Consider the following 21,376-nt stretch of genomic DNA (forward strand, 5'->3'; position numbering starts at 1 on the left):
GGTTAACTAGGGGGCAATCAAGGGGTTAAAACATTTATTAGGTAGTATATGGGGGTCCCTGTCGCTATAAAACGCTGACGGCGAACCTAAATATTTACCTCACTAACTAGCGTCACCAGCAACACTAATACAGCGATCAGAAAAATGATCGCTTAGCGACACTGGTGACGGGGGGAGATCAAGGGGTTAAAACTTTATTAGGGGGGGTTAGGGGGGTGCCCTAGACCTAAAGGGGGCTAATACTCACTGCCCTACCACTTCTAACTGTCACAAACTGACACCAATCAGTAATCAGGAAAAAAAAAAAAAAAAACCTGCTGGTGTCAGTTTGTGACAGGGGGGGGGGTGATTGGGGGGGGTCGGGGGGCGATCGGGGGGGGGGATCGGGGTGTTTTGTATGCCTGGCATGTTCTACTGTGTGTGTTTGTGTTTTACACTTACTCGGATGTCTTCTCTCGTCGGCGTCGGAACGGAAACTGCCAAGCCGAGGAGAGATGACATCACATCCTCTGTCTGTGTGTACTATACACAGGCAGGGGATGTTTCTCATTGGCTGGGAGCGATCGCAAGGGGGGGGCCACGATCGGATGGCCTCCCCCTCATGTCTGATCGCTCCTAGACAAATGCCGACCGCCGCTGGCACCGGGGGTCTGGGGGTCTGTTCACGTATATATGCGTGAGGCGGTCGGCAAGTGGTTAAGGACTGTAGGTTTGTTCATAAGTGGAATTTGTTCATAAGTCGGAACACTGCTTGTAAGTGTAACTTACGCCTGTGCAGGGATGTGTGATGTTCGGGCGTCCACCTGTGCAGGGATGTGGAATGTTTCGGCCACTTCTGATGGCTCTTCTGGTACATGAAGTACTGCAGTGTGGAATGTGGCAAGATAGCTGCTCGGAGGTATCCAGGACCAGCATGGAGCACAAGCAGCCGGAATTGAGGGCGTTCGTAAGTAGAAGTCGTTCGTAAGTCGGGTGTTTGTAAGTCGGGGACTGCCTGTATTTGGTCGATGACATCAGCATTCTTTGGCGTCCCTTTCTTGACATTTCAGTTGTCTGAGCAGATGAGTTGCGTGGGTCTCCTTTTTTATTCAGCAGGCATCCAGCATTGTAGTTATTTAACATTTGTTACTATGTAATTCTTTATCAACTCTTAGTTCTCCCTAATCAGCTCTAATTTATGAATTTTACCTAATATTCATTAATATTTACACTTTTTACGTTTTTTATTAGTTTTGGTTCTTAATTTTTTTTTTTTAGTGTTGCATTAAAAAAGTGCAAGATTAAAAAAAAAGGGAGGTGGTGGTACCACAACACTGTAACCCCTCACAGATACTAGTGTTGGGCGCTGGAACGGGCGCTGCTGTGAAATATTGTATCAAAAGTTGTAGTTACATGCCCCGGTTAAACAGGGTCAGAAAAATTGGGCCTTGGGTAGTGGTGGTGGTGCTGCCACAACACTGTAACCCCTCACAGATACTCTTGTTGGGTCAGGAACGGGCCCTGCTGTGAAACATGACTGCAAGTTTCTTGTCCTTCTGTGGCACCCCCTCTCTCTAGGCTCACGTTACTCCCTTCCTCAACCTGGAAACCAACATCGGAGCCTTCAAATCGCTGCACATCCTCCAGCAGCATATAACTGACAGTGTGGTCGAATAATTCTGGGGACTCCTCCATGCATGATGGTGGGGTTATGGAAGGAGTGACTGTGGACAAGGAGCTGGTGGAATACGTCGCTTTGGCAGCTGCGTTGGAAGGCAAACTACTCTGAGACTGGGTGACAGAGAATGAGGAGGATGAGGACGGCTGCGTTATCCTCTCCACCAACTCTTCTGCATGTTGTGGCTCAATAACACAGCCAGCAGCAGAAAAAAATGACAAGTGTGCCCCACAGCCACCTGCGGAGGATGCACCATGTCCACGACCACCACTGTTGACTGTAGACACAGAGGCTACTTGCCCTCTTTTAGTGGCCTGTGAGCATCTGCCTCTCCTTGGTGGCCTTCTGGACATGATGTTTTTTTTTTTTTTTTGCAACACCACACTACACTGTATTAGATACTGTGTACACCGCCTGAAGTGTATTAGAAAGTGTACAACGGCTACACTGTATTGTATACTGTGTACACCACCAGAAACGTATTAGAAACTGTACACACTGTATTAGCAACTGTACACCATGGAATGTACACCACCAGAAGTGTAGTAGAAACTGTACACACTGTATTAGTTACTGTGTACACCTAAAGTGTATTAGAAACAGTACACCACAGAATGCACTATAGATATAGGTTATACTGAATTCAGAGTATATATATATATATATATATATATATATATATATATATATATATACTAGACTGTATATATATATATATATATATATATATATATATTAATACACTGCCTGATGTCTATTAGAAACTATACACACTGTATTAGATAATTTGTACACGCCTGCACTGTATTAGCAACTGCACAATGGCTGCACTGTATTATATACTGTGTACACCACCAGAAGCATATTAGAAACTGTACACACTGTATTAGATACTGTGTACACCGCCTGCACTGTATTAGCAACTGTACACCACGGAATGCACTGTAGATAGATACAGTCTACACTGAATGCAGAGTATATGTGTGTGTGTGTATATATATATATATATATATATATATGACTGTATATATATATATTTATACACTGCCTGCACTGACTGAATATTGAGTAATCACTGAATATATAGTCTATGCTAAATGCAGAGTATATATATACATATATACTAGACTGACTGTATATATATATATATATATATATATATATATATATATATATATATATATATATATATATATCAAATACACTGCCACTAACTGAATAACCTGCCTGCTTAATCTAACTCAAGCTATCTCTCTTTCCACGCCAACAACACTACACACGGCCGCTCTGTAAGCAGCCTTATATAGTGTGGGTCGTGGACTTAGTCCCCCTGAGCCATGATTGGCTAAAGGCCTGTGGTCAATTATGGCTCTCTCGGCTCTCTCTCTTTGATTGGCCAAAGCACGCAGGTCAGGTGCATGCTTTGGCCAATCATCATACAGCAATGCACTGTGATCTCGCAGTGCATTATGGGACGTTCTGCGGTGCTCAAATTTTCTACAAACATCCCATATGTTTGGTTAGTTTTAGAGCAAATGAACACCCAATGTTCGAGTCAAACCGTTGGCTCATCCCTATTCATACCAAATCCTTCAGGCCTAGTATGAATTTAGAGGGGGACCCCATGCAGTTTCATTTTTTAGCCCAACCGCTGCCCCATTGTATACAATCCACTGTCAGTTGGTGATCTCTGGCTGAGAGCTGAATGAGCCGGGGATGAGTCCCTGGTAGTTAGGAAGCTGGCGGTAATTGGAAGCCATAACATTTAGCAATAGTAGCAATATCGCTGCTAAATGTTTAATTTCCCACCACAGCTGAACACCCATTTAGTCCAAACAAGCAATATTATCTCTGAACATGGGTTCGGACCTTACCGACACCTTGTCCCTAGTAACATTTAACATACATACAGTAATAAGGCAGAAATATTTATTTATTACTGCCTCTGCTTCCTAGTAGCACTACACACCAATTCTGCCCAAGGTTATGGGTAAAATTGGAAACTTTTAATTGCAGAATTAAAATTGTGTGCAATTGATTGCATACTTTGCTTTTTATTCTGTAAAATTCACAGCATTTTTTTATTTATGCGTTTGTACGATCAGCAGGATGACCCTCCAAACAGTGTCATCCAGTAGAAGCATTTTTAGCATCTTTTGAATGGGCAACTGTGATTAATCACACATAACCGCGTAAAGTAGCTTATTTACACAACAGAAAATATCACAGAATTATGTACAATTGTACTTTAATGAAGACAAAATTAATGCAGCTCTTTATTCATTAATACATTTTTTTTTAAACGCAAGCATTGTATGTTTCTGTACTTTAGTGCTCAGAAAGGGAGAAGCAGCACAAAGAGACAATCAATTGCTCATATGCTATCAAGAGACATGATAGGAGGAGAGAGAGCAGAATGACATAGAGATGAGCTCATCAGTCTGCTGCTTCTCCTTTCACTGCCCAGTCATGAACTGTGGGAGGGACAAGACCTGTAAATGCTACTTAACAGCATTAGGGAAAAATCAGGTCTTCTCCCCATCCAACAGAACTGTGCTGTGTGGTAAAGCTCTGTAAATGTCAGGACAGGATGGACAAAAATGCAAATATTTGAAAAGCTAAAACAATATATCCATGTAGCTCTTCCTGTGCTAGACTATCAGTCTGCTGAGACCAATATTGACTATATATACTAACACTTTGATTTCCTGATCGTTCGTTGTATCACACCCATTAAATGTCCCCACTTTACTTCCATATAAATACATTTTAAAGGCTGTAATTTTATTTATATTAAATATCACAGTCATATTTTTTCCTTCCCAGTTAAAACTCATTTTTTCCAATATATGTTTCCACATCTGTTGTATAATTGATTTAATCCCCAACCAAAGGAATGTTGGAGTCTTATGCTGGACTTTAAATAAATCCCCCAAAGGCATACTCTGTCCTACTTCTCTCTCTCTCTCTGCTGCAATATCTGTTTGGAACATGGTCATGTTAATAAAAGTGTAAACATTGTTGAGATTAAGGAAGTCATAATCATTTTTACTGTCAGGCTGGTCATAACCAACACGGTCTTATTAGCTGAGTGAATTAGAACGCATAGAGGGTATACAATCCCTTCTCCATCTTTCCGTGAACGAGTAATTAGTCATTTCTATTTGCAAAATAAATTATTTCAACCCTCTCTCTTTCATTTTTCTTTTCTTTTCCTTTTCAGTGTTACAGACAAAAAAAAGCTACTGTATGAATATAAATTTTACACGTCGAAGGCATTAGCTAAGCTTTTGTCTGTCAAATATTTAAATATATAGGAATATTTTAGCCTTTCCTATGCCGGGTATGAGTTTATTTTATCATCCTGATGAGATGGCATTTAGAAAAAGGCTTTATTATACTAATTTTCTGAACTATGAACAGACATGTTATAATTAATGGTCATTTTTTTTATAATGTAAATTTCAATCCACTAAAGTAATGGATAGAACAATCAAAGATCAGCTTTTCAATATCTGTGTGTAGGGACCCTACCCTAAGCAGTGGTGTCCCTAATCTTAATTTAGTACTGCTAGGCTGTAGTCAGCCTGGGCATGAATTGATTATGCCTCTTTCACACAAACATTCTGATCAGGTCCACCTGTCTGTTTTTCAGGCAGACTCGATCGGAGACTTCATCTTTCTCTATGTCCGTTTACACCCGCCTACATTCGATCCACCAAAATCCACCACCTTTCTTCCAGGGGATCAGACAGGTGGTCCATTTACATCCAGCCACCCATGGAGGAGAATGGTCTATGTCCGCTCTGCATAAGCGGGGATTAGCGGACAGATCCCCTGCTGAGCAAGCGGATTGTAACTGCAGTCCGCCTTGTGTGAAATTACATTTTCCTTTGGTTTCCCTTATTGTTTACTTCTGCCTGGCAATAGTGTAAGAGGGTTCTATAAGTTATGAATATTTATGTGTCTGTGGCCAACCACTAGATTTATTGCCTGTGGTGCATGCTTTAAAAGGGTATAAATATTTGGGGAAATCTTTTGAATTCTCTTTTGCCTCCCAGGCTTTGCCTGGAGGAGGAAATGTATATAGCTGCTCTCTAACCTCCCAGACTTGCTGTCTGGAGAGGACATGTGCTTTAAAAGAGAAGTATGGGACATTTAAAAAAATGAACATTTATACTCACCGCCTCCTCTGAGACTGAGACCTGAGCAATCAAAGACCGCTGATCACTCAGTTCTCAGTCTTCAGTGAGCAGAGAGCAGTGGCTGTCAGTCCCCGGCTCTCTGCTCTGCCCCTCCAGCACTCACTAGAGCACTGGGCTGGCTCAGGCTCTCAGTTGCTCCCTAAGAGGCTGAGCCAGCTGCCAGTCCAAGCATCTGGGTAAATTCTGAAATTAAATTTGGGATCTCTACAAAGCCTGGCCCATCTGAGTGACATCAAAGGGCTAATACAACAGAAAGAAGTTCACTCAAGTGTTACCCAGGAGAAGTAGGGCCAAAAGAGCTTCTTCCTACTTCTCCTTTAAGAAAGAAAGCACAAGAAGCTTACACTGCCTTGCTGGAGGGTATATCTAGGAGGACTGAAGCTGAGACCTAGACTGGAGCAACAGGAGTGAAGCGTTGTCTGCTAAAGAGTGTCCAAAGGAAGCTGAGTAGAACATACCACTAGCGTGCATTGCAGTAAGTTCTGGTGGCTCATCCAGTGAGAAAGTGTACTACCCTAAAACTACTTTTAAAATCTGAACAGTACAGAGTGCCCAGTTTAGCTTCAGCCTTATGCCCCGTACACACTGTCGGACAATGATCAGACATTTCAACAACAAAATCCTAGGATTTTTTCCGACGGATGTTGGCTCAAAGTTGTCTTGCATACACACAGCCACACAAAGTTGTCGGAAAATCCGATCGTTCTGAACGCGGTGACGTAAAACGCGTACGTCGGGACTATAAACGGGGCAGTAGACAATAGCTTTCGTCTCTTAATTTATTCTGAGCATGCGTGGCACTTTGTGTGTCGCATTTGTGTACACACGATCGGAATTTCCGACAACGGATTTTGTTATCGGAAAATTTTATAGCCTGCTCTCAAACTTTGTGTGTCAGAAATTCCAATGGAAAATGTGTGATGGAGCCTACACACGGTCGGAATTTCCGACAACAAGGTTCTATCACACATTTTCCGTCGGAAAATCCGACCGTGTGTACAGGGCATTAGCCTTTATTAACTGTAATGCTCTGTACACACGATCGGATTTTCCGACAACAAATGTTGGATGTGAGCTTGTTGGTGGAAAGTCTGTCTGTGTGTATGCTCCATCGAACATTTGTTGTCGAACTTTCTGCCAATTACTGTTGGCTAGCAGGTTCTCAAATTTTCCACCAACAAAACTCTGTTGTCGGAATTTCCGATCGTGTGTACACAAGTCAGTTGCACAAAAGTTCACACATGCTCAGAATCAAGCAGAAGGAGCCGCACTGGCTATTGAACTTCCTTTTTCTTGGCTCGTAGTAGGTCTTGTACGTCACCACGTTCGTAATTGTTGCCCAACATTTGTGTGACCGTGTGTATGCAAGACAAGTTTGAGCCAACAACCTTCATACAAAAATCCACGGTTTTGTTGGCGGAAAGTCCGATAGGCTGTACGGGGCATAAGTAGAATTCAGAGTCTACATTTGTGGTCTTTTTGGGTATCCGGTGCACCAATCCCTCTCTCCCTGAGTTTACTGGCCCCAATAAACTCAGCAAACTTTCCTAAAGTGATTGGTGCCCACTTTCTTCTACCCCCAAAGAGTCTAAGATTCTGCCCTAAGTTTAAACAGTAGCCCATTAAGCCACTTGAAGGTTCTCCAACACTGCCTAGTGGTAAAGGGGTGCTACCGAGATAAAAGGTGGTCAGTTTCTTTATACATCAGTAGTCTTATAAATGTCTTTTTTTATACATCAGTAGTCTTATTAAAGTTATATAAAAAGACCCTTTACAACCTTTAATTTAAGGCTGATATGTAAGTTCTTAAAACTGACCTGATATTAGCAGTTTGTAGTCCACTATACAGTTGAGTTCAGAGTTGGGAAGGCAGAGGCAGTGCCAATCAGGAGTATGCTGATGAGCTCATAGTTGTGCTTCTTCTCCTTTCCTGTGACGTGGTGGGAGTGGGGAGGAGACCTGTAAGTAAAAGTGAAACTAAAGCAGAGAAAGATCAGGTCTCCTCCCCTGCCAGACAGGGCTTTTTTTGTGAGGCAAAATGGTGTATATTCTGAACTGGATAGGAATTAATGCAAATTTTTCTCATACAATGTAGGTCTAATATAGGACAGGTAGTATTCTACTGGCAGGATCAGCAGGTGAAAATAAAAAATTAATAGCGTGGAAAAAAAAGAAAACGTATTTAGCTATCACATCTAAGGTTTGGTAAGCGCCAATATTTTACATTTTTGTTGAGTTTAGATCAGGAAAGTATTTGAGAAACTGGCAGCATATACAGTTTAGACCATTCATAGACGTACTATGTTTCTGTTACTTGTGGTTCTTGTGGTGGTGCTGGATTATATATGATGTTGATTTGTACAGATTCGAGATACTAATAGAAGGAGGTACAGTATACCATGGTGGAGGTCCTTCATTAGTATTGAATAAATATATTAATGTTGGGAGCATCAAAGGATGAGATGTGGTGTGGTCCACACTCCATTCTTCATTGGAACAACAAGCCATTGTGTTTGATGGGACTTGGGCCCTGCTCACTCATGATCAATTTGAAGTACAGTTTATAGCTTCACCATAAGCGCTGCAACGCTCATCAATATGATTTTGATTATATTCAATGGTGCCTGCCCATACCTGAGCATAGAGTTGCTTGAATCTTGAAGCATATCACTGGCAAAAGTACATAAGCTTCTTTTGAGGCAGAATTGTGTATTTTGGCCCCAGTTAGTTCAGTGGGAGTGCCTGAAAAATTAGCATAGTGTGTTTTTTTTTTTTTTTCACCTTTTGTGTTTCCTTTTTGCTTTAGCCTTTGCTTATTTTAAAAAACGTTCAAGCCTGCAACATATGCAAAAACACCTGTACAAATGCTCCAACAAAAAACACCTGAAAAACAACCAAAGACATGCAGCTCAAGTACCTCCCTTTTGAGACTGGCATACTATTGATGTAATGTTTCACCCTGAAGAAGGGGCCTCTAAGCCCCCTAAAACATGTTGGCTTGTTTCATGTTATTTTAATAAATATAGAAAACAACTTTCAACCACAGCACCTCTGACTTCTCATTCTTTGCTACTCCCGCATCAGTATATATTGTCCCTGGGTGCCCTTCCATTAGTTTAAACTTGGTGGACTTTGACCATTTTACATCCTTTTTTTTTTTTCTAGGCACACTTGAAAGGCCTTTGGAAAGGGGGCGAAGAATGCACATATTAATCCGTGCATCAGAGGGAGCCCAATGCGATCGGCTGAGTGGTCTAAGTGTGTCCCCTGGCATTATTGGTAATAGAAGACAAATATTCTTCTCCTAATAGACAGTACAGATGACAAAGCCAATATGGTGGCGCTCAAAGCTGAAATTACTGCGAAATAGATGTTTCCTGAGTCTATTATATCAGTCGGCATAGGCTTCTCTGGCTCTTTTCATGACAGGATGAAACACATTTGAAAACCTGTGCTCATGTTTTATTTAATTTTTTTTCTTATTGTATCTAGTGGAGTTGTGTCATTTGCATAATTATTGCATTAGGAAGCAAATGGGAGATTGGCTGAAACTAGCCCTTAAGCACTTACTCTATTTTAGACTGCTCTGCTTTGCCCCGGTGCCTGGTTTCCTGCACTGCGGATATGCAAATAGCAGCATAATATCAGTTGCACATGTTTGCTTAAAGGGGCACTAAGCCCATGAAATGTACAGGCCCGTAAATGTATTCCTATGCATTGTTACCTTGATTGGCATAGTTTGATTCAGCAAAGCTTTTTGTTCTGAGTAAGAACGTGTATGTACTTTTTCCACGAGATCAAACTTATGATTTATTTGAAAGAGGTCCAGTCTTCATTAGCCTTTTGCAGGAATGAATGTCCATTAGTATTTTATTATAATTGGGCAAAATTTCGTATTCAAGATTTTGGTTTGTCCTCTGGAGTCTGACACTTCAGCTTCAGTGTCAAGGAGGTCACTTAAGGTTTGACAGTCGATGCCAAGAGTCTGACCCCGTGGTAATAGCTGTGTTTTATCAGCATACGGTTAGACTGTTAAAGCGGGACTTAACCCACCACTTTAACAGTTTTAAGAAATAGTTTGGCTAAGTTCACACTGGCATTAGAAGCAGGCATTTGAGGGGCGTTAAAAAGGCCCCTCAAACGCCTATGCAAATCACACAATGGACAGCACACAGTGCTGTTCACATTATCAAAACACATGAAGCGTTAGCGTCACGTCGCTTCACTTCATAATTGAAGACTTATGTCGAGTAAGGAGGCATTTAACCACTTCAGCCCCGGAAGAATTTACCCCTTTCCTGACCAGAGCACTTTTTGTGATTCGGCACTGTGTCGCTTTAACTGACAATTGCGCGGTCGTGCGAAGTGGCTCCCAAACAAAATTGTCGTCCTTTTTTTCCCCACAAATAGAGCTTTCTTTTGGTGGTATTTGATCACCTCTGCGGTTTTTATTTTTTGCGCTATAAACAAAAAATAGTGACAATTTTGAAAAAAACACATTATTTTTTACTTTTTGCTATAATAAATATTTTTTTCCTCAGTTTAGGCCGATACGTATTCTTCTACATATTTTTGGTTAAAAAAAATTGTAATAAGCATTTATTGATTGGTTTGCACAAAAGTTATAGAGTCTACAAAATAGGGGATAGTTTTATGGCATTTTTATTGATTTTTTTTTTTTTTTACTAGTAATGGCGGCGATCAGCGATTTTTATTGTGACAGCGACATTATGGCGGACATATCAGACATTTTTGACACATTTTTTGGATTAATACAGCGATCAATGCTAAAAAATTGCATTAATTACTGTAAAAATGTCACTGGCAGTGAAGGGGTTAACCACTAGGTGGCGCTGTAGGGGTTAAGTGTGTCCTAGGAAGTGATTCTAACTGTGGGGGGGAGGGGCTGTGTGTGACACGTCACTGATCAGCGCTCCCGATTACAGGGAGAGCTGATCAGTGACAGTGTCACTAGGCAGAACGGGAGATGCTTGTTTACATTAGCATCTCCCCGTTCTTCCTCACCCTGAGACGATCGCGGGTATCCCCGTGGACGGGTCCTCGGGACCCGCAATCACGGTCACGGAGCTCCCAGGGCGCGCCCGCAAGCTGCCTCTTAAAGGGCAACGTACAGGTATGTTAATCTGCCTGTATGTGCCCTTCTGCCGCAGTATATCTGCGTGAGGCGGTCGGTAAGCGGTTAAAGCCTTTCAACGCCTCCCATTCAAGTCTATGGTAATGCTTTGCAAACGCTCTGGCAGACGTGTGCGGTACGGTTGCGGTGCGGTTGCAGGGCATTAAAATTGGTTTTCTTCCTGTAACGTCACTTTCCATTGTGGAGTGGTTTTAATGCACCTTAACGCTCATCAAACGCTTCAAAACTGCGCATAGGGCATTTGGGGAGCATTTTTAACTTTTTACTGCTTGTAAAGCACCAGTATAACGCCCATACTAAAGCTCATTGACGCCAGTGTAACGCCCATACTAAAGCTCATTGACCCCAGTGTAATGCCCATACTAAAGCTCATTGACCCCAGTCTAACACTCATTTTAAAGCTCATTGACCCCAGTCTAACGCCCATACTAAAGCTCATTAACGCAAGTCTAACACTCATACTAACGCTATGGGAGCATTTGTTAAGCATTAGAAATGTGGTCAAGTGTGAACAAGCCCTGACATTGCCAAGACACAATGGGAATTTACCTGTCACATTGGTTGTGCTCTCAACCAAACTGTCAAACCATCCAATGGCTGGTGTCATAACTGATCACATGTGCATCATTAAGATCAAACCGAGGCCAAAATGGCAGCTTCCTTGGCTGAAAACAATAGGAGAATTTAGATCTGCTTTAACCGGTTGCCGACCAGCGCACGCCAATATACGTTGGCAGAATGGCATTGGTAGGCAAAAGGGCATACAGGTACGTCCCCTTTAAGAAGCGGCGCTGCGGGCACGGGCGCCGCGGTCTCCGTGACTGCGGGTCCCGTGGACTCGATGTCCGCCAGGTGCCCACGATCGTGTCACGGAGAGGTAGAACGGGGAGTTGCTTTTGTAAACAAAACATTTCCCCGTTCTGCCTAGTGACAGGACAGAGATCACTGCTCTCTGTCATTGAGAGCATTGATCACTGTCGTGTCACTTGTAGCCCAGCCCTCCCACAGTTAGAATCACTCCCTAGGACACACTTAACCCCTTCACCGCCCCCCTAGTGGTTAACCCCTTCACTGCCAGTGTCATTTACACAGTAATCAATGCATTTTTATAGGACTGATCGCTGTATAAATGACAATGGTCCCAAAATAGTGTCAAAAGTGTCCGATCTGTCCGCCATAATGTCGCATTCCCAATAAAAATCGCAGATCGCCGCCATTACTAATAAAAAAAAAAAAAATTTAAAATAAAAATGCTATAAAACTATCCTCTAATTTGTAGGCGCTATAAATTTTGTGCAAAACAATCAGTATACGCTTATTGCGATTTTTTTTTTTCCAAAAATATGTAGAAGAATACATATTGTCCTAAACTGAGGGAAAAAAATTTTTTTTATATATTTTTGGGGGATATTTATTATAGCAGAAAGTAAAAAATATTGCGTTTTTTTCAAAATTGTTGCTTTTTTTGTTTATAGCGCAAAAAATAAAAACCGCAGAGGCGATCAAATACCACCAAAAGAAAGCTCTATTTGTGGGAAAAAAAGGACGTCAGTTTTGTTTGGGTACAACGTCGCACGACCACGCAATTGTCAGTTAATACGACGCAGTGCCGAATCGCAAAAAGTGCTTTGGTCAGGAAGGAGGTAAAATCCTCTGGGGCTGAAGTGGTTAATGAGACCCCTAACACTCAAGCTGAAGTGTCAGATTTTGTGAAGCTGAATAGAGATTAAATTTAAATAATCAAAGAGTAAGTATTCAAATTCATATACCCCTCCCTCCTGCCCCTCCACAGTACACACCTCTATATAATTGCCCCAGTAATTTAATAAAAAAACAAAGTCTAAATGGCTCAAATACTTTCCTGAATCTGTCGTCAGGTCTCAAGTTTTCTAGACTGCAGAGTGAGATGGTCCTTCTTTGGGTGCCTACTTTATTGTCTGGAGACGTGTATGCTTTCCAATGAATCCAGCAGCTGGGTCCTCACAGGGAACTGAAGACTCCAGCTGTGGCGTTGAGACATCACAATATGGTCTTTCAGTGTTCTTTATATCCGGAATAGGTAATGTGGTGGGACGGGAGGGTTGACTGCGGATTTAGGTGAGCTAAAAGGGTCTTAGGTTTTTATATGAGAGGGTGGCAGTGAGGTGGCTGTGAGGGATGAGAGGGTTCCAATTTTTCTAAAAATGGGCATTAAGCATAAAATGTAGATATTGGACAATAGCATACCTTGTTGGAGCTAAATGTGTTAGAGTTTGTGAAGTTAGAGAGAAATGGATGTCAACTAAACCTGTCATGGGATAAATATTAAGTCTGCTATTGCTGACCTCCCTCTAATCACCTGGCTGTTTCCGGCCATTCACTGGTCATGGACTCAAAACAAATATACAGTTGAGAAAACTCAAAAAAGAAAAGACAGTTATTATCGTGCTTCTTTGGGTCAGTGATTTAGAAAATAGGCAACTGACATTTTCAGATGGTTATCATTGGCAGGTTTATTGTTCCTCTCCTAATATCTTTCCTTTAAAATGATAAAAATGATCTGAAGAGTCACAAAACATGATGGCACATACCTTTTTATCTACTTAAGCGTCTCAGGCCAATCAGTGTGCTAATAGTTGTTTCCAGCTCCAGGTAGGCCTCTAACCCCCGCCCCTCCAAACCACCACATCCTCAGTCTAATGCACTGGACCTATATTATCAATAGGGTGGAGTGCACTGCCAGGAAAGGAAGGGATATTGCCCCAGCATTTTTCCTGATATATGTGTGCTGTACCATGTTCTGCCAGTTCCCCTGCTTTCCTATTTCAAACTGACCCCACTATGCATGAGAGCACATCCATCCCAGTGTGGTCAGTTTTCTGGCTGTGCTAGGAGAGCAGCCTGCCTGTCATTCAATTGCCAGTATGTGTCCTGGTACGCCTTTCGCTGCTTCTCCACCCCTATCTCTTATTGCAGCTGAGATCAGTGATTATGTGATCAATTATAAAAAAAAAACAAAAAACGGTATTTAAAATGTATTTTCTGTGTATACATGAATGCCTTTCATTTCCAGTGCATTAGTGCAAATAGAGCTGTGCCGAGAGCGTGTGCCCCCCTGCGTGCTCCTGGTACAGTTACCAGCAGCTAACAGCGATCGTGAGCTTTCTGATCATGTGACTGTCGTGACAGCCAACTACGGCAGTCACATGACCATAAGCCCCACCTCCCAGCATTTTAAACCCCTTAAAAGCCCGGCTGGCACCGGCTCCAAGGAGTTAACAAACCTCCTTCTAAATTTATTTCAACGCTTTTCACCATAATGTTGAAATTTTGCAGACATTTCTGGGAAATGGTAACTTTAAAAGCACTGTAAACCTTCCTACCTGCGCCTTGTGTTTTCCACCTGCATATGGATGTGCATTGATCATGTAGTTTCATGATGACATTTGTTGCAGCGTACGGACAGCCTAAAGTAGAGAAAATCTTTACATTCTCTTGTCAGAAGTTTCTGTTTGTGTAGAAACAAGAGGCATAAGGCATGACACTGCACAGGTTAATGCATGACCTATGTCTGTGATCTGAGAACTGACATTTCCTGTGAAGAAGCTACATATCCCACAATGCCTGGGCCTCTTAGCCTAGTGCTGATACAGGTGAGAGCTAAATAGTAATTAGATCTGACACAGACACAAACAGTCAGAACGTTCACAGACACACAGAGGGCTCACTTGCAGTTTGGAGGTGATGTGTTTCATCATCTAAGCACTTCCACATTTGTGATGCAACACAGAGCAGATAACAGTATATGCATTGGACACTCTGTGACCGGGAACAGGAAGTTCTCCTGTCCCTCTGGTCCATAGGGATAAACTAGTAGAAGCAATACATGGACATGTGGGAATCAATCAGTCATGGCATTACAAACTGCAGCCACAACATGTGAGCCCATCGTTACAAGGTAAGGCAAACAAAGACACGGGGAATATAACTACTCTAATGCCGCATACACACGACCGGACTTTGCGGTATACTTGGTCCGGCGGACCGGAGTCCGTCAGACAATTCGATCGTGTGTGGGCTCCAGCGGACTTTTTTCCCCCAAAAGTTCGACGGACCTGTATGCTAGTGCGACGGACAAAAACCGACACTAGGGCAGCTATCGGCTACTGGCTATGAACTTCCTTGTTTTAGTCCGGTCGTACGTCATCACATACAAATCCCTCGGACTTTGGTTGATCGTGTGTAGGCAAGTCCATCCATTCGGAAAGTCCGTCGAAAAGTCCGCCGGACAAAGTCTGCCGTAAAGTCCGCTCGTGTGTATGTGGCATTAGGCCTCATGCACACTGGATGTTATAAAAACGCCAGTAGCGTTAGCCTAATACCTAGTTAAAACAAAAAAACTTTTTGAAAGTGTACAATGCCTTGAAGTATTACTCATTTATATCAGGGAATCCTAGAGCAGACATGAAGATATAAGCAAAGGCATCATCCGGAAGATAGGTGCCTGTTTTATATTCATTAGATCATCATTTATTATTTTAATTGCATTGCAGGTTCACTTTAGAAAGCATTACCGATTTTATCTCGCTGACAAATTTGGACAAAGCTTTATAGCACAATTGGTTCTCATTCCATTAATCCTGTTTCTTTAGATACTGCTGTGTGTATCATACTGTTACTTATCCTTCAGCTTATTTACTAATGAAAAGCAGAATGCCCTTTGCTGGCTTCAGCCAAAATACAATAGAAAAATAATTTTGCTAAAGGTACAAATTATCCAAGGAAACTGGGGATTAATGTAATATTCAAATAATGGATATTTGCCAATGTAGAAGAAAATATAAAATCAACCATTTGCAGATGTACCATACATTTCCCATGAATTGTGTGCCTGTGCTTTGCTTGAGGCTGGTGGTTACTTTACTATACTGAAAAATAAAATAAAATGTTACAAGGCCAGTATATTTCATTTGGTTTCAGCCTAGTTCCATGAAAAGGTCACCAAATTTCTGCAAATAGTGTATTTGAATCCCCATGGACATTGGTGGCCAGACTAATAACAGCCATTTACACTGGTGATCAGTCTTTTGTCACCCTGCAAAGTTAGTTAAATGACTGAAAAAACTATTCAAGTTCAATTCTGTACTTAACATGGTTCCCACTATTATCAATGCTGTTCCATCTACCTAATGTCCAATCTGGGTGGGTGATTCATGCAAAAGCAATGGGTAGGGGGTGTGCAATGAATAACGCAAACCCTTTGAAGACTTCAACAGCCCTTGGGTGTGTGGAGTAACACCTACAGATAGGTGATACATGTCCATCAATCCTATTCACAGAGAAGGGGTTGGACCAACCAGCATTGACCTGAATCTTGTGGGAAAAGTCACCAGCATTTATATTAGAACTGTATCCAAAGTTTTTAGTAATGAAAGGAGGGGGGAGGCCTTAGATCATCCTCTAGGCTATAACCTCACCACCTGTCCTCATGACCATTCTCTAAAAATAAAAAGTGCTAGAGTTCCACATTAAACAGTTGGTTGCTGAACAGTCACATTACTTCCACATGAAAACATTACATGACATGTGTCAAACACAAGGCCTGTGGGCCAAATTCGGCCTACCAGGCCATTTCATGTGGCCCTCACACTCAGGGCTTTTTTGCAGCTGGAACATGGCTGAACTTCGTTCCAGTACCTCTGGCTCTTGTCCTCTGCTCACCACTTCCACATTTAAACACAGAAGCCTTATGTGGCTACAAGGACAGCTTTGCCCTTTGACAGCAACCATAAAATGATATGGACCGTAATGAAGTTAAGTTTGACACCCCTGCATTACATGCAGGATATGAGACTCAAGGCCCTTTTGCTTCTCTCAGAGATTCCCATAGTCAGCTCTGCTGTCCATTGTTCCTACCCCATGCTTGGTTGCTGTCTTTCAGCTTTATGTTTCAATACCCTTAAACCTGCCCACCTTATGTCTCTACAACCAAACATGTACTGACAGGAATCAAAATTTTGTGAGTAAAACGTAAAGAATATTCTCGACCAAGGTATTGCTATTCAAGTACTTTACATATTCCTAACAAGCCATAGATTGGTTTTAAAACAAGTCTTCACTGACTTCTGTAGCTGCAGACACTGCGGAGCAATTCAATCTCAAAAATCACAAGGAAAGCCATGAAGTCACTCAAGTCTGGCCTCAGCACTCTGCTCTCTCCTCTCTTCCTGTGTTCTATGTTTACATTAAAGGTCAGAAGGCTGCAAGGTCCCTGCTGAGGGTAGAGAGATAGGAGCAAAATGAGCAAAGTTGCCAAAATGAAAGTGTAAGTAATATCTGCTGTAAACGTTGTCTGCTGCTACAGAGGTCAGTTAATGCTTGTTCAAAATATGTAATTATTTAAAAATCCATAGCCTGGTGACAGTGCCATTAACCAAGGCCCTCTCACCCCCACTACCATGTTCACCACCATGCTATGTAAAGGGTTTTGTATTCTAGATGGTACTGATCCCCTTAAAGTGACCCTGTTGCCAGACTTTTCACTTCAACAACAATCTTCCTATAAGATTATATGCGTATTTAACATATTTATTGCATGATATTTACTTGTAAAAGCCTCACTTGTATAGACATCTAAAAGCCTGGAAAGTGCTGCTGGGCACCTACATCTTGGATATGATGTCAGCAACCTTAGCAGACTTATGCCCCGTACACACGGTCGGACTTTGTTCGGACATTCCGACAACAAAATCCTAGGATTTTTTTCCGACGGATGTTGGCTCAAACTTGTCTTGCATACACACGGTCACACAAAGTTGTCGGAAAATCCGATCGTTCTAAATGCGGTGACGTAAAACACATACGTCGGGACTATAAACGGGGCAGTGGCCAATAGCTTTCATCTCTTTATTTATTCTGAGCATGCGTGGCACTTTGTCCGTCGGATTTGTGTACACACGATCGGAATTTCCGACAATGGATTTTGTTGCCGGAAAATTTTATAGCAAGCTCTCAAACTTTGTGTGTCGGAAAATCCGATGGAAAATGTGTGATGGAGCCTACACACGGTCGGAATTTCCGACAACAAGGTCCTATCACACATTTTCCATCGGAAAATCCGACCGTGTGTATGGGGCATTAGAGCTGTTACTCAAATGACACTATATAGTATTCCCCTTTACTCTTCTCACAGCAGCTACATAAAAGGTTATGTAGGGAGGTGAAGGAAGGGATGGAGGAGCTGGGACAGCACAAACAGTAATCAGAAACTCCCAGAAGAGGAGAGGACTGTGAAGTCCAAGGGAGGAAGGGGCTGTGCTAGGGAATTGACAGCTTCTGAAGTTTTAATTCCCTAGGAATTTCAGGGGCATGTTATAAGTCAATAAAAAAAAAAAAAAATTATAGAAAGGAAAAATGATGCAAGTAAGCATTTAAAATACTTAAATAGTTTGTACTTTTACCTGCAATTTGTTTAGGTTGGTGACAGTGTTTCTTTTAAAATTGATGGAACCCTGTGCAAATGTCAAGCAAACTACTGTCTTATAATATCAACAGATGTTTTCCTTCTTCAACTAATATCTTTGTTTTGCTTACTGCAGAAGTTTATGGAAAGTTAAAGATTCATAGTGCTTATCCCAGCAAACCGTGGACACGTCTCGGGGCTGACATTGCGCCTGGAAATGAAATGTAGGTTATCGGGAAGAAAGTCTAAACACAGCATATTTGAGTATTATCACTATACCTGAGACGACTCTAGGGCCATTGTTAAATATTGTCTGAATATACCTAGGGAAAAGTAGAGATGCATGTGACCAGAACAGCAAGAATGTACTACATACAAATGGAATGACCATAGATTATGCATGATCAGTCTTATGACTAAGGTTATTTATTTATAGTACAGTATCCTATAGATCTGTACAAAGAAATTGCTACAAATAAGTGGATACAATACAGATACCTCAAAAATAAAGAAACAAGTACATTTACTATATGTATACAGCAAAATATACCCAACAAAAAAAGGTACGTTAGAAATGAGTTCACCTTATGTGACATGACAATCTAGATGGATAATAGACATTAAAGTGACAGTGGGAGCCTTGTTGGATAAAGGAGGAAGAAGCAGTGCTGGGTAAGGAAAATGTAAAAAAGGTAAAAGTGTGTGTCTTGTCAGAAAGTGGACTAGGAATCAGCGCTGGATTGGTAATACGGTAATATTTATACAGTGGCTTAAAGAAAGTATTCATACCCCTTGAAATTTTCCACATTTCGTCATGTTACAATCAAGAACGTAAATGTATTTTATTGGGATTTCATGCAATAGACCAGGGATCTCCAAACTACGGCCCTCCAGCTGTTACAGAACTACACATTCCATGAGGCATTGAAAAACTCTGACATTCACAGACATGACTACATAAATACATAGTAGGTGAGGTTGAAAAAAGACACAAGTCCATCAAGTCCAACCTATGTGTGTCATTATATGTCAGTATTACATTGTATATCCCTGTATGTTGCGGTCATTCAGATGATTATCTAATAGTTTCTTGAAGCTATCAATGCTCCCTGCTGAGACCACTGCCTGTGGAAGGGAATTCCACATCCTTGCCGCTCTTACAGTAAAGAACCCTCTACGTAGTTTAAGGTTAAACCTCTTTTCTTCTAATTTTAATGAGTGGCCATGAGTTTTGGTAAACTCCCTTCTGCGAAAAAGTTTTATCCCTATTGTAGGGTCACCAGTATGGTATTTGTATATTGAAATCATTTCCCCTCTCAAGCGTCTCTTCTCCAGAGAGAATAAGTTCAGTGCTCGCAACCTTTCCTCATAACTAAGATCCTCCAGACCCTTTATTAGCTTTGTTGCCCTTCTTTGTACTTGCTCCATTTCCAGTACATCCTTCCTGAGGGCTGGTGCCCAGAACTGGACAGCATACTCTAGGTGCGGCCGGACCAGAGTCTTGTAGAGTGGGAGAATTAATAAAAAATAAAAAGTGCGCTGAAAATATAAAAATGCACAAATAAATGTAAATGCATATACGTGGTTGTAAGACCCAGGATCTACTGAGAACAAATTAATGGCTCAACAAATGGCATAAGTGAATGCGTGCAAATCATAAAAGCTGAATAAAATGGCAAAGTGAAAATAGTGAAAAGTGTACATATGAAATACACACAAAAAAAAAAAAAAAAAATTTATTTGGATATGAAAACGTGAAGATTACAAGTCCCAGTCTGTGAATTTAAACATAAAAAGTTCATCAGTGAAGGTACTTCCATCCACTGTGCGGCTTTGCAGCAACCACTATCCCTGTAAGTGGATCAACAAAGGAAAGGGAAGTGCAAGGTGATACCACTCCACTAGCGATGACTCCAATTAATAAAAATAGTAAAGGTGGACCCTTACCCTCCGTGTTGGACCCCCTCGCTGACAGGGTCTATCAAACATGCAGATATTGCCCTCTGCAGGGACCGTGTGTGAAGAAGATCTCCCCAGCTGCTGTCAGGAATGCTGTCTTCAGTCCGGGCTGGTCCAAGGGAAACGTCTGGAGGGGGGGAAAGGAAAGCTCTCTTGCTCCCAGTGGGATAAAGGGAAAAGCAAAAGAGCGGGGCTCCAATAGTGTAAAAAAGCTTCCAAATTTATTGATAAAAATAAAAATCAAAACGGAGAGTGCACGCTCCGTAAAGTGTAGAGACAATTAAAAACAAGCCGGCATAAAAAACTCTCAGTAACCCGTGCATAACATGGGGCAATCGTGACGGCTTACAACGTAGCCACGCCCTACATGTTTCGTCATTAGTTGACGTCTTCAAAGGGGCACGGGCTACGTGTAAAGCCGTCCCCTATATAGTATCCCACTGCGCACCAAGCCTCGTTTTCACCTCCGCTCTAAGGGAAGGAAAACCAAGCCTCTACCTGGTGCTCCTCAGTAAATGAATGTTGCCGGGGTGACACATTAAACAAAGGATTGAAACCTAGACAGAACTTAAACTAATCCAAAAGCGCCAACATCACGCGCCACCTGCAGGAGAAGCTCAGCATCACTGGGCGATTAACATATCCTTCAGGTGCTAATTTAAAACGTGAAACTGACAGGGCAGAAAGAAAAAACATTGCTAAATCAAAAAAATAGCTCAATATAATAATTAATATTAAAAATTAAAAAATATTAAAAAATATTTTTATATAAATATATGGAAGAGTATGGAAAAGGAACAATATTGATCCCCATAAAAAATACTATATTTAAAAATTAGTGGGAGAATTATCGTTTTATCTCTGGAGTTGATCCCTTTTTAATGCATGCCAATATTCTGTTTGCTTTGTTAGCAGCAGCTTGGCATTGTATGCCATTGCTGAGCCTATCATCTACTAGG

At 41.5% G+C, this 21,376-nt stretch overlaps 1 protein-coding gene across 2 annotated transcripts in view; it reads left to right on the plus strand.

Annotated features, from left to right (window-relative positions):
- Positions 1-21,376, plus strand: part of PKHD1 (PKHD1 ciliary IPT domain containing fibrocystin/polyductin) — a 908,610-nt gene that overhangs the window by 580,741 nt on the left and 306,493 nt on the right. For both annotated transcript variants that reach the window (XM_073625163.1, XM_073625162.1), the window contains exons 53-54: positions 9,028-9,141; positions 18,595-18,682. In XM_073625163.1, the coding sequence (XP_073481264.1) occupies positions 9,028-9,141; positions 18,595-18,682 (202 nt within the window). The remainder of the gene's footprint in view (positions 1-9,027; positions 9,142-18,594; positions 18,683-21,376) is intronic.

Source organism: Aquarana catesbeiana, linkage group LG04 (genome assembly GCF_042186555.1).
Source record: "Aquarana catesbeiana isolate 2022-GZ linkage group LG04, ASM4218655v1, whole genome shotgun sequence".
Lineage (NCBI taxonomy): Eukaryota > Metazoa > Chordata > Amphibia > Anura > Ranidae > Aquarana > Aquarana catesbeiana.